Source organism: Athene noctua, chromosome 1 (assembly GCF_965140245.1).
Source record: "Athene noctua chromosome 1, bAthNoc1.hap1.1, whole genome shotgun sequence".
NCBI classification, from domain to species: Eukaryota; Metazoa; Chordata; class Aves; order Strigiformes; family Strigidae; genus Athene; species Athene noctua.
The window spans coordinates 47204383-47217695 of record NC_134037.1 but is presented as its reverse complement, the minus strand read 5'-3'; the positions used below and the strand labels follow the sequence as shown (position 1 = coordinate 47217695).

The following is a 13313-nucleotide window of genomic DNA, read 5'->3' as shown; positions in this document are numbered from 1 at the left end:
TGCCAAAGCCTTTGTGCTTCTTGAGGCACAATGAGAGGGACTGCAGAGTTTAAAACAAACAAATGATTTCTGATATTAATGTCTTGCCATAAAATAAAACAACCTAATAAATCTTGTTGTTCAACAAAAATAACAAAGTTATTACTAGAAAACTATTTTGGAATTACAGGAATGGAATTAAATAGTATTTTAGAGACAGTCTAAGATCAATGATCTTGGCACTTACAAGTGTGATACCTGTTTCTTCTAGTGGTCCAATTTAAACCTCAGTTGTATGTTATTATAGTATCTGGTTTTGTCTATCCTTGAAGCTAGAATTTATGACTAAAGAAAAACGTAGAGTTGAAAGATCAGTGTGTGTGTGTCTTGGATTTTTTTTTTTTCTTTAAGAACTTGGCACAGACTCATGTACTAAACGAAATGATGTGTGAGATGAAGGAGAAAGGAACAAAGTTAAAAATCTGTCATACTTCAGACTCCCAACTGGTAAGTATGCAGTGAGAAATACAAATTTGGGGAAATGTGGGAAGAAGCTGGAGGATGGGACATCGCATCTCTGTTAAAGACATGGTCTTACTCTCTCCTTTCTTCTGCTTTTTAATTGTTGAGCCAGTTTATGATATCTGTGAACTCACTCCTTTCACAAAACTAATTATTCAGCCCTAGAGGAGGAGGAATAATCTCTTTCATATTTTGTGACACTGAAGTAGCAAACAATGCCTGACCTTAAGAAAGAGTGACTGACTTGTTTCCCTTTTCATTTCTTCAGTATGAATGTATGATACAGGAAATAGTGTATTTGTCTTAGAAAGTGTTCATGAAATATTTTATTCCAGTCTATTCCAGCCCTTCATTAGTAAGGCTTGTAAAATTTATTACATGCTTCACAGGCCAGAGGATTAAACTGAGAGAAGCAAAATTTCAGCGAGCACCAATTTTCTTGTCCTCAAGCTTATTGCAGGCATATGGGAGAGAGACTCCTGTGGTTATTACCAAAAGAATATGTTGCTGTTCCTGGTCATGTCTTAAGAGACTTAGGTTTTCATAATATGTTATTGGCAGTAAAGATAATACCCTTTTCTCTCTGCTAGCTAAAGAAAGCAGTTTAGAGAGGATTTGGTTGTTTGGTTTTTTTCTTTTTTACTTTTTCTGCTGTTAGCTGGGAGCTTTCTGGTGGCAGTGAGGATTGAGGGGTGGGATTCTGTTTCAGATACCTCTGAAATTACAGAGATTTTTGTATGTTGCTGTCAGTGATGTTCATAGCTTCTCCAGGCAAGAACAGTGTGAAATTCACTGCATTGCTGTCTGTATTTCCTCCGGTGGCAGTTCTGAGCAGCAATGTGTTTCGCTAAGTTATCATGAGCCACAGTGGAGGTCTGGAGCTTGTTTGTGCCCAGAGGCTTAGAAAGCAAGTGGTATGTTAGCTTATTCTTGATGGAAAACTTGCACAGCCATAACGTTGAAAGATTTATTTTTTGTTTAATGACAGTGCTTACGATGTAAATTAGATCTTTGGAGCAAAGGCTCTCTTTTCTGGTCTTTGTATGTCAGCACAGAATTAGAGGGCTGCACTAGTCTAATAGTAATGTAGAAGCTCCCAGCTTCAGGCTTGGTAAAGGGTATTTTTCCACCTTTTGATAGTGTATCTAGTGCAAATACTTTGTATTTGTTTGTATCCATAGTGCCTATGTTTTGTGTGGATCTGCTTTCTGGACAAGGCAGTCTCTGTGTTTGTCTGGAAGTCGTAATCTGGTTTTGTGAGTCAGGCCAGCTAGTAGGAAGCACTGTGGTCATGTGTGAACCTGAGAGCATGTTAGGGAGAGCTGGCGGTCTGTGACACATAAACAATGCAGGAGTGCCTCCTGCTCTTAATGCTGGCTTGAGTGGCTGCTGGCTGGCTCCTTCCAGCCACAGGACCTGCTGGCAGGGATGAATCTGACACCAGGAGGGGCTGTCTCTGCTGCCACTGTGGACCTGTGGCATCTGCTGGTGGCTTCTGCTGTGAACCACTGCTGGTGCCTTCCCAGTGCCTGGTTCCTGGAGAAACAGGGGTGTGTTTCTGTGGCTGTTGGATGTGTGGAAATTTCAGTGTGCGGCTCACAGGTCAGAGAAGCTGGCCTCCCCCTTCCTGACGTTGAGCAGACTGAGTGCCACTGAGCTCTGTCTTATGCTGGCCCATGGAGGAGGTCACCCACGTTGTGTCTCCAACTAAATTTCAATGCACATGGGAGTAAGAGTAGAGCAGGTAATGCAGGAGGTAGTCTGTTTTTGTGAAAATCAGGCTGGGTCACTGACATGCCTGTTTCCAAAACAGTTGCCTGCCAATCAATTTGCTCAACAAGAATTGTTTGGGTTTGCAACTATTACTGCTTAAATAATAAGCTTTCTCTTAAACTATTTCAGTTATGGAGGTGACATCAACATTTAAAAAAACCCAAACCACTCTAAGACTGAAAGTGACATTGTTGTTTGTCCTAAATATTATTAACTTGAAATAAGTCTTAGGTGTCGTTAACTTTGAAATGTGATGTGCAATTTACCTTTGCTTTGAAGGATCCTTTGGTGGTAAACCTCTCCAGCCCAGGACCTTTGACTTCAGCGATGTTCTTGTTCCTTCACAGCATGAGGGAGGCTGGAAAAGGTCCACTTTCCCCCAAAGTGCTGTTCAGCCAGCTTTGTCAAAAGTATGTACTGTCAGTATCTTTTATTTATTTTTATTTTCCAGTGATCTGTTTCTAAATGTACCATGTCTGTTGTTCTTTCTAAGGTGCCATTAGATTTTTACCAGGTAGTCCAGAAAATGTCTTTTTCATGCTTTCAAGTTGCAGGGCTCCTTGTTGCACTGTGGGGATGTACCGGCTCTTCATGAAGTGTATAGCCCAGTCTATAACCACTAACTTTCAACGGGCTTTGAAGGGGCAGAAGAGGGCATGGTAAAACGGAAGAAAATAGAATTACCTTTCAGGTTTTGTTGTATATTAGCATAAAGCTGTGCTAATACTGCAGAGTTTATGTAGCTATTTTGAAAAAAGGGGCAAGCTTTTAAATGGGAAACCTCTGCTATGATGTCTGACCTTGGCATCAATTCAAAATTAAAAAGGGCCTAACAAGTAAGGACTTGAAGCAGTACTGAAATGGCATATGGCTCCAGATTGCAAAGAGCTTACAAGCCCTAAAGAAACTCCTGTTTCTTGGTGTGGAAAATGTTTACAGTGGTGCTTTGTAGGTGCCTTCAATTATGATGCAAACAATCTTGCTTTTTAAAACACCTGTGGAAGACCTATTTAAACGCTGATACAAATATTTAAATATTGACTTTGCAAGTAAAAGAAGCTGTAGAGGCAGGGTAACTGGAGGATGATATAGCTGAATCTCACATTAAAAAAGATTAGTAATGCATGTTAATTTGTTTGCTACAGTATTATTTTAAGGCATTTTAAGCATTCTGCAGCAAGAGAGTTAGGGGGAAAGTTGCAGCCTCCTACCATGGTATTCCAGGGCAACCTCACTGTGCAAGCATGGGTTTAAGATATGAAAACAAAAGCTTTTAGACTGGAGCAGAGACAATTCTGATAAAGAAATTCATTATTGCTTTTTCTTTATCCTCAAAATTAAACTTTAGAAACAATGTTAATTTTTTTCTGTTGTACTTGACTTCCTTTTGATTCTTTTTGAGCTGTAAAAGATGTGTAAAGTTTCCTTACAGTGATTTTGAGTCAAACAGCAGTGTCCTCTGTTTAGCATTATTGACCTGGAAGAAAAATATATTGTTTTGTCACTCTTCCTCCTGTTTCAGGGCTGACTCAAAAATGTGATTATAAGAACAAAATTTGACCAAGAAATGGAAAGCAAATGATTAAATAAGAACAGTAGTTTTTTCTCTGTAAGTATTAAGGATAGAAAGGAAAAGATGATGTAAAACATGTTTTGAAGCCCACCTTAGCAAACTCATTGTAAAATAGTCCTGATGTAGTGCACTTCAGATGGCATTTTATTTTTGTGGTGATAGCTACTTTGTATCCTCTCTGTGTGTGTGTGTTTGTGTAGTCATCAAGTGATGGCTACACAAAACATCAGTATTAAATCTCAGATATTTTTGTTGTTGCTTTTTGATCTTTTAAGATGGGCACAGACTTTAACTACCAGCTAAAATTGAAACATATTTTAATGTGGGCAGCAGACTTTTGCTATTTAGCCGTGGATCTGTCAGCTTCAGCAATCTCTTGCCTTCATCCCTACTTCTTTTTCTAACTCCTTACTTACTTAACTTGTAGAACACAACTTAGATAGAAATCGTTTACTAACTCTCATATCAAAACCGTAAGTGTCAGCCACATAGCCACATCCTGTTAGCAAGAAATTAGGTGTTAAAGGGCAGTAACTGACTGCACAGGTATGACAAAAGGTTTTGGTCTTTTCATTACTTTGTTATTGATGGTGACATAATCAAGACAGAAGAAAGGGAGAATTTCAGCAAATTCAGCAGTCTGCAGTCCTGGAAGTAGGAGAACTGAAAATCTTCATCTTTGCAAACTGGATGCATTTACTGTATATTGACTTAAACAGTATGAATGTAGTGTTCTGACACACTGTTTCTACAAAGCCTTTTTTCATCTTTTCAAGTCAGCTTTCTACTCTTTAGCAAAGCTGAAATGAAAGAGAGAACATGGCAAGATTGCAGGAGTCCCAGGTAGGAAGAAGTCTGTGTTGCTGCAACATTCTCCATAAAGTGTTTTTTGAATCCTGCCAAGAAGTCATAATAAAGTACTCTTAGAGGCATGCACTACTTGGGGCCTTCACGTGCATTAGCACAAACTGGTTTTACTTAACGGGTAAAGTGCAAACAGCATCTTTCCTAAAGAGATGATAGGATGAACGTGTAAAAGGAAGAACTACACTAAAATAAATGTTCCTATTTCAGAGTTGTATGTCAGAGACAGTTAACTACTGGGGAGAAGGACATGAGGAAGGACTTCTAATAATAAGTTTTGGTTTTATATATTTTAAATAACAGTCTGCTGACTCCAGTTGCAACCTTGTTTCCTTGTTTTTGTTTTTTTAATTTATTATTTCTCTTTCCCCATCACAGACATTGCTGTGTCAGTCCTGGTCTACAGTATATGACAATACCTTTCTTCAGTAAAGAATTTATGAAGCAGATTGTACAGATAGTATAGGATGTACTTGTCTGTGATACCAAGAGTTGGACTCAGTGACCCAGGAATTGTCTTCACCATAACATTGTTTTGAATAGTTGCTTGTAGCTTGCAAAATAGGGACATGCACACTGAGTGGTCATGCAGAATATAGACTTTTTACGTAATAGAATAGTCACTTCCAGATCTTACTAGGCTTCTTAGAAACACAAATGGTTGAAATGCTGAAGCTGTCAGCAGGTGACAGTATGCTGCTGTTCTTTATATACCTAGATCTATCTATTGTCAGGACTGCCTAGCCCACAAATAACACAGCAATTTCCTAATAACATTTTTCTCATGTGTAGCAGAAGGCTAATCCTTTAAAAAATGGTTACTTTTTCCTGATGATGCAATTGGATTGTATATCTAAAAATATATAAAAAATTTAATTAAATTAGTATTAATGAGTTTGGGTGTCTTGTTTTTTAATCTCCTAGCTGAATGGTGACATGTTTTAATGTTGGATCAGTTGATGCAAGTTATAGTAAAGGTAGCTGTATAATTTAACACCTGACACTTGCCCTCATTTCCAGTTCAATGCTGGAATAAATAACACTTCTGATTTGATGTCCAGAGTTGCTTTTTTTGATGTCATTGTAGGACTTCAGGACTCCACCTGCTTCAGGTGTTGCAGTATGCAAGAGTTTGAACGTTCACATTTGAACTGGGCATCCTTACTCAAAAATTAAAAATGCTCAGTGAAATAAGACCTATTCACAGAAGGAAGAGCTGAAAAGGATGGCAAAGGCACATAAGAATGTGGATAGGTGTGGGCTGAGCTCATAAAGAAAGGGAGCAGGCACTGCCTTGTTCAGCTGCAGCTCTGTCATGGCACCGGGTGGGATCCCAAAACCTCCAAGCGAGAAACTGCAAGTGGATGCACGTTTGCTGCTCAAATCAGTAAGAGAACTGAAACAGTCCTTCAACTGCAGATTGCTTCTTTAGGAGTCTAGGGAGTTCACGGCGTGAAGTTCATTGTCTTGGGTGTTTGTGGTGCTTTTTTAAAATTAAATAACAAAATAAAAAAATGATAGAGTGTTAATTTTATCAAGTGGTGGGGTAGCCAGGTTGAAGAAGGGGAGAAGAAGAAAAGAAATGGATGAATCTTTCTATAGCAACTGTTTAGCGTCTGGTACTAATTCATCCACTGTTAATTTTGTTAGTGTTGCAGCTGTCAGATGTTTTGCAAGGACAGATTGTGAGCATAGCTACGGGGCCCTTCTGTTGGTTTTCCACTATGCTGAATATCAGGACTGCAGACTTCTGACTTATCTGGAGACTTAGTGACTAATGCAACAGTGATGTATTAAGATGACATAAATTTTATTTCCTCTATTTGTTATGATTGAATAATTTTATTGGTGGAAGAAAGCTTAGATTTGTGTAACAACTAAATGTTGCAGCACACAAGTGATGAGTCCAGAAAGCAGTTGCAGTATTTAGCTGCTTCAAACCTCCACCAAATATTTATTTATAGGGGTATTATATTGCCATGTTAACATGTAGGAAAAAAGACTTGCCTAACAAAGATATTAGTGGTGGTCACAAAACATACATAAGTCTTCCCTCCTCAAGGAGTATTCATCCTTTCTTCTGAGGTGCAGAAAGCAGAACTCAAACAGGGGTGGGACTGAGAGAATTGAGGTCATGCACAGTTAGGAATATTGATTAGTTTTGGAGGGAAACCTAAACAATGCTTGGAGCATTCTGCATTTATCACTTGTGAGAAGAAAAGCTAAGTAAAACTGAGGTAATGTAAAAGATTTAAGGGGTGAAAGAAACAGCGTTTTTCTCATTAATTAGAAGTCTTTTTGAGCCTTTTCTTTTAAAATAATACTGCTGTAGAGAAAAATCTCTTAGAAAAGATTTCCAACTTGCTTATTTTTCCCATTTGACTCTTACCATTTAAAGATAATAGCAGCAGAACACACGGTCGATGTTTCCTTGACCAATTGTGAAGAATTATTTTGGGTCCCTGTTGTGCCTCCACAGGCCTTGCTTATGGTGCTGCATCATGTTCAGGAGCTCTCTGACAGAGGAGACTGAATTTTCTCTGTGCAGCAGCAGGAGGTTGCATGTCTTTATTTCAGTTTCCTTGATTTTTGGAACAAGTTAATGAAGCTGGATGGATGAGGTTTAGGAGTACTAAGTAGATTAATTGCATATGTAAGTAGTGTGCATTGGCAGGATTCATCTGCACTTGTTCCTGAGTTTTGTGTTCACTTCTTTCACTCGGGAGGACAACCTGTGCAGCATTTTGGACAACACAAGTATTTGCAATGTGTGTGGTACTGGTGAGCTATGTAAGCATTACTTGTAGATACAATGAAGGAGAAAATTTATAATTTCATTGGGTATATTGGAGCTGTATCCTCAGTAGCAGTGTTCATGTTAACCAGAATAGAGCGTTACAAGATAAAGCTGGTTTGGAGCTTTAGAGAGGTAACAGAAATATGAAGCCTTCACATCAAGAGGAGCTTGAATATTGGGAGTTTAGGCAGGAGAGGACATGAAAAGGAGGTATGGCAGCAAGAGAAGACAATTTATCTATAAATACAGTTTATCTATAGAAGATAAATTAGCTATGCTTATTTAATTGCACTCATAAGAGTTCAAGGAGCTGTCTGTGAAACTGAAAGGCAACAGATTTAAAGCTGAGGGGGGGAAAGTTTTTTTTTCAATATTTTATAGAGCTAATCTGTGGAACTTGCTGTCACAGAGTGCTGTTGAAAATCTTAGCAGGACTTGAAAGAAGAAAGAAGAATTAGATGTCCATGTAAAGAGAAGAGTTTTTTTGTAGGGATACAAGATCTCATGCATAAAGGAAGGCCTTCACTTGGCTACCAGCTGGTAGGAAGAAATTTCCCCAGACTGGTATTTCCATTACTTGGTAAAAAGAGCCATATTGTCCATCTGATGGTCCAGTGGGTAATGGCTCTGTTGTAGCATGTCAGCTATTATGTCCATTCAGAGCTATTTCTAAAAAGTGCTTTTTGCTCAAGGTACCAGAGATCTGCTGCATCACAAGAAAGTGATGGTGCCTCATTTTCTCTACTAGGGGAGGGTGAGACAGAAAAAGATGAAAGAAATTGGCCAGCACATCCAAAGGAGAACTAAGTGCTGTCTATCCATGTCATCAATATAGGACAGGCACAGCTGGTGGTGTTAGTTATATGTTAGGGCAAGCCCATGTTTGGTTGGGTTTTTTTCTGTCAAGAACATTCTGGTAGCAGAACTCTTATGTCTGTTGGGCAAGTTTAAGATGAGATTAATCATGGGGATTAATCACGCTGTAGGATTTTGCTCTCTTTTCTGTCATATTGCTGCATATAGCTTGGGATCACTAATGAGAACGATTGCTTTAAGAAGAACAAAACTTTTCATCCTAGCTATTCTGTAATGACAGAGAATAGGTATTTGATACTGTCACTGGGAAAGGTAAGTCCTATCAATTGTGGTAACTTTTATAAACTGTCACTTTGCATACTTTTTTCTGCAGATAAGCAAAATTTCCTTTCTCAGGCTAACACTAAGTAAACATTTTGCTTTGGTTCACTGTAGTGTACTGCAGGGTCAAAGGGGTTCCTCTGCATTTTGCTCTACTGGAAAAAATCAAATAGTATGTTCTGTTTTCTGTTTCCAAGCACTTATTACTGTTTCTAAAGTGTTCCAAGGTATTAGCCTATCTTCTGCTCAAAGGCAGTAATTGCTGAAAGGATGATTTTGGAGACAATTTTTATTAGAGACAGTAAAGGTATGGCAGTTCTGTGTGATATGATTGAATGACTGTAATTGTATCCCAGTTTTGCCTAATTTCCCTTGAATATAAGATATGAATTAAAAGTATTAATGCTTTTTTTTCTTTTATAAATTGTTATGTAGTTTTTGTTAATAAAACATTCTAGGAAGTAGATTATCATGAGAAGTATTTCTTTAACTGACAGTCAAGCAATTATAACTGTTCTCCAGATGAGTAACGAGAGGCTAGACAAGTACTGTGCATGTAGATGTCACAGTTGTCCTTCACCACTTATGGCCATTAGCAGGAATTCAACCTGTTCTGTCATTATCCTGCTGACACTGTACAACAGGTTGTATCGCATTGGCACTGGCTTCCATATGTCAGCACATCTGTGAGCGGTCAACTCAACCAACCATCTTCAAGTCCCCCACTTTTGCCAAGGATCTTGCTTGAAGCATATTTTCAAGGAGACAAGAGCACACATCTTTTAGTTGTCAGATTTCTGTGTATCAGCATGGATTAATTCCTTTTTTTTTTTTTTTCCCTAATTCTAGTTTATAAGTGTAGTAAGTTTCCAGTAAAGGCATTGTGTGGTGTGAAATTCCTCTCCTCCCTCCTTTTTCTTTATTGTTGTTTTTTGGTTTTCCTTTATGCTTTCCCCCTGAAAACAAATGCAGTAATCTCAAATCTGTTTCCACAGAACATCAGATATTTAGAATTAGATACAATGTTACATAGCATGCTGTGTACATGAATGACAGATTATAAATTAAGCAGTGTTAACAATGACATCATCAATCCAAGTAAATGACTCAGACTTTATGTACCATCTTTACAAGTCACTTTCCCTGCCACTTCACTTTTAAAGTGGTAGCTGTTACATTCCCATCATCCTTGTTGCCATTAAAATTTAAGCATGTAGATTTATGTGAGGTTAGAAGAGGATTTAGTACAAGCACAGAGAAGCTTACATAATCTTGTCCTTGTGGATGCACTATGTGCTAGTAGATTGAAAGACTAAGATGGAGTTTTTGCTTGCCTCTTTGTCGAGTAACTATTAATTTTTCTTCCTTTTTACTATAATGTCTCTTGCAGTGGCCCCGCTTCTGTGGCAAAAAAAAAAAAAAATTAAAAAAATCACTATTAGTACCAGAATCCAGGTTGTGTAAATGAAATATTTTGTTTTCTTGCTATACACTGGAACTATTAATGTGCATATATTGGAGGAGATAGTCTGAATATACTCGTTGATTCTCACCATCTCAGGAAAACAAGAAATTTATAATAAATAAAACTAATGAAAGTACTGTGGCTGACTTACTAGGTTTCTCAGAATTGAACTGATTTTGGTATCTGGATTAAAAAAAAGAAAGATTCTTTCAGATTCTTCTCCAGTCAATGAAAGAAATGAGAACTGTTTTAACAAACTGAAAAGTGAAACTGTGCATGTATATAAATATGTGCATGCAGGAACACATGTTGTTTATTTTTTTAATATATATTGAGTTTTTTATTGGATCCAAAATAAAGGTTCAGTGCTTTTCAGAGTGTATTTGGCTTTTATAATAAAACTAATTGGAAATAAACCATCTGATTTTAAGAGAAGAAAAAAATGGCATTTTAATAATATTAAACCAGAATGTTTAATTTTGAAGAGGATTATTTCAGGTTTGAATTAATTGATTATTTTTTAAAATTTGAAATTAATATGTTAAGTTGAACTGCACATGCAAAAAAAATTTTGTCTTTAAAAGGAATGCTTAAAAAAATCACCCATTCTGCTGATTCCAGATTTTATAGTAAGCCTCTTAGTACAGCAGCATCATGAAATCATTTTTAACTGGGGATATTTTCAATTTTGTGTCAAAAAGTAGATATGAAGTACAAATGTGAAAGTGTCATATTTGTAAATGTCAACATGTTGTTTTGCATATGCAGGTCCAGATATATTCCACTTAATTTTAGGCACTGACCTTAGATGCCTCATCACCTTAGATCCTTCTCCAGTTACATCCCAAAGTGCCTCCAGCGAGCGGTTCAAAACTGAGACCCTTGTGTCACTGTCCTGCCTGTAGCCCAGAGCTGCTGTGCCCTAACTTGGCATCTTGCGCAATTTTGTTTTACTGTTGAGGGACATTGCATGCGTGATGTATTTTTCTGATTGCCTTTAGTTTCTGCTGTCCACAAGCACAAAATTCTAAGGCAAACCTGAGCAGCTTTAGTGTATGAGAGGAAAAGAAACTTTACGTTCAGGAACCCTAGAACAGTTGAAGAGTGTGGCTGGGCAAGTAAGATCGTTGTGCCTAGAGAAAATACTGATGTATTTACAGCTCGATGTACTGATTAGCCAGAGCATGAAATCTGAGACTGAAAATGAAAACTGGCTTAACGTGCATTTAATAAAATTGAGTAACCAAGTAATTGGTTGTTTTTCCTGGCTACTCTGCCAGTTTGATAAAATTCTTGTTTGAGCTTTGCTCAGCCAGTTGTCTCCTGGGCTAGACTTTGGAAGGAGTGCATGCCTGCACGTGCTCTCCTCAATGTGCAGTGAGAGTCACAGCTGATATTTGGTGGCATTACTGGAAATGCAAAAAAGACCACCCTTTCAAATCCCATTTTAGATTAATTGATCCAAGACTGTCATCAAAGATCTAAAGGGTATCTTGCCTGGAAAGACAGGTGTGGTTTGGCCAGTTAGTTAATGTGAATAAGAATATATTAATAGTGAATTCACAGTCTCATTTGGGGTTGGAGATCCAAATTGTTTATAAGAAGCCTTCTAGCTCTGGTTATCTTAGTAAGAATAACACCTTAAGGCTCTATCCTCATATTCATAAGTGTATTTTGTAATTTCTGTGTAATCTATGCCTGTAAAATATGGTATTCTGAGTGTATTAAGATGCTGTGAGTAGTAAAAAAAGGAATCTACAGTTTTTGAATAGCTGTGGGTGAGACTACTGAATGGCATCTGAGCAGATGCGATGTTACCCCTGTGCAGTTGGCTCAGACATCACTGGTGTAAATAGTAGTGTAGTTTGAAACAGATGTTTTTCCTCTTTTGGCTTATGAGGGTCACACAGATGCTGCTGGTGGTCTAGAAAGGTTAAAAAAGAATCACCTTTCCTGTGGAGCCTTCGGATTTTGTTTGTCCTGCATAGCAAAGCACAATGGTACAACTCAGCCTGTGCCAGTGTCCCTTCTATGCTTGTAGGCTGACCCACAAACTGGCTTGTCTCTGCTGGTGAGGTGGCCAGATGCCACGGAGGAGGACAGCTCGAAGGGCGGTGTAGCCTGAGAGGACAAGGGTGTCAGCAGATACATATTTCCTAAGGCATGTAGACCATTTCCTTTGAGACTTTTAATTTCTAGAGATTAAAAGTTTGGAAGTACCCTGAATTTTTTTTTTAAAGAAGCTGTTGCGGTCTGTGGTGATTTAGATCTCTGTTTAACTTGAGTAGTCAGTATATATTATTCTAGAAAGTGGGCTTATAGTCTGGGAATTTCAGTCATCCAATATCAGACATCCAAAAGGTAGTGACATTTATGCAGGAGCAGTATCTTTTTCAGTTGCAGCTCTAATGCTTTTTAGCTCATGTGCATCTCAAAAACAAAACAAAAAATGCTTCTTCATTACACTTTAGTGTAAAAAGGAGGGCTGTGGCACACAGTTATACAAGAAGGGCTTATCACTCACTTCACAAACAGCTGGAGAGTTGCAGGCTTTCTCCTGCTTGTGGCTTTCTCCTACAGGCTGCTTCATGTGCTCAGCCCGAGATGCTGCTCGCTGCCATTGGGGGATGGCCAGGGAGGCTGCTTCTTGTGGGGGGCTGCTGTACAAGAACGATTCTGGTGGGCTTGGGGCTGGTGTATCTGGCACCTGTGCTTGCGGATGCTGCATGGAAATGAGATTTTAAAAGATTTCACCAAGGGTTATAAAGTTCTGAGACAGACCACACAATCCCTCATTTTCTAAACTTGGAAAGCATGAGAAAAGATAAGTGTATCAGGATTTTCTTTGTAATGATGGCTATCCAGATTAGTAAAAAAATGGTGATAAGAAATGTGGCAACATTAAATCACAGCAGCTGTGTGGATACTTTATGTTCTTCCATGCGTTGTCCAGATAACATGTTTGGGTGCACTCAGAAATTGAAAAAAAGCTGGAATTTTTAAAGTTTTTGTATGCAACATGTAGCGGGAGCAAAATACTTGATATACTTGGCTGATATGATGGGTGGATCAGGAAGGTTCCTTTGAACTAGTGCAGAAGACTTGTGAAATGTCAAGTCTCTGTCATCTTAAGATTTTTTTGCTTGCAAAACCAGTTGGGTACACAATTCCTGTAAGCAGCTTGGGGGGGGGTGTGGGGGGGC

At 38.3% G+C, this 13313-nt stretch overlaps 1 protein-coding gene across 2 annotated transcripts in view; it reads left to right on the top strand.

The window, feature by feature from the left end:
• The window catches only part of USP45 (ubiquitin specific peptidase 45), a 54881-nt gene that overhangs the window by 24005 nt on the left and 17563 nt on the right, over window positions 1–13313 (top strand). For both annotated transcript variants that reach the window (XM_074896085.1, XM_074896086.1), the window contains exons 7-8: window positions 391–486; window positions 2554–2684. In XM_074896085.1, coding sequence (XP_074752186.1) covers window positions 391–486; window positions 2554–2684 — 227 coding nt within the window. The remainder of the gene's footprint in view (window positions 1–390; window positions 487–2553; window positions 2685–13313) is intronic.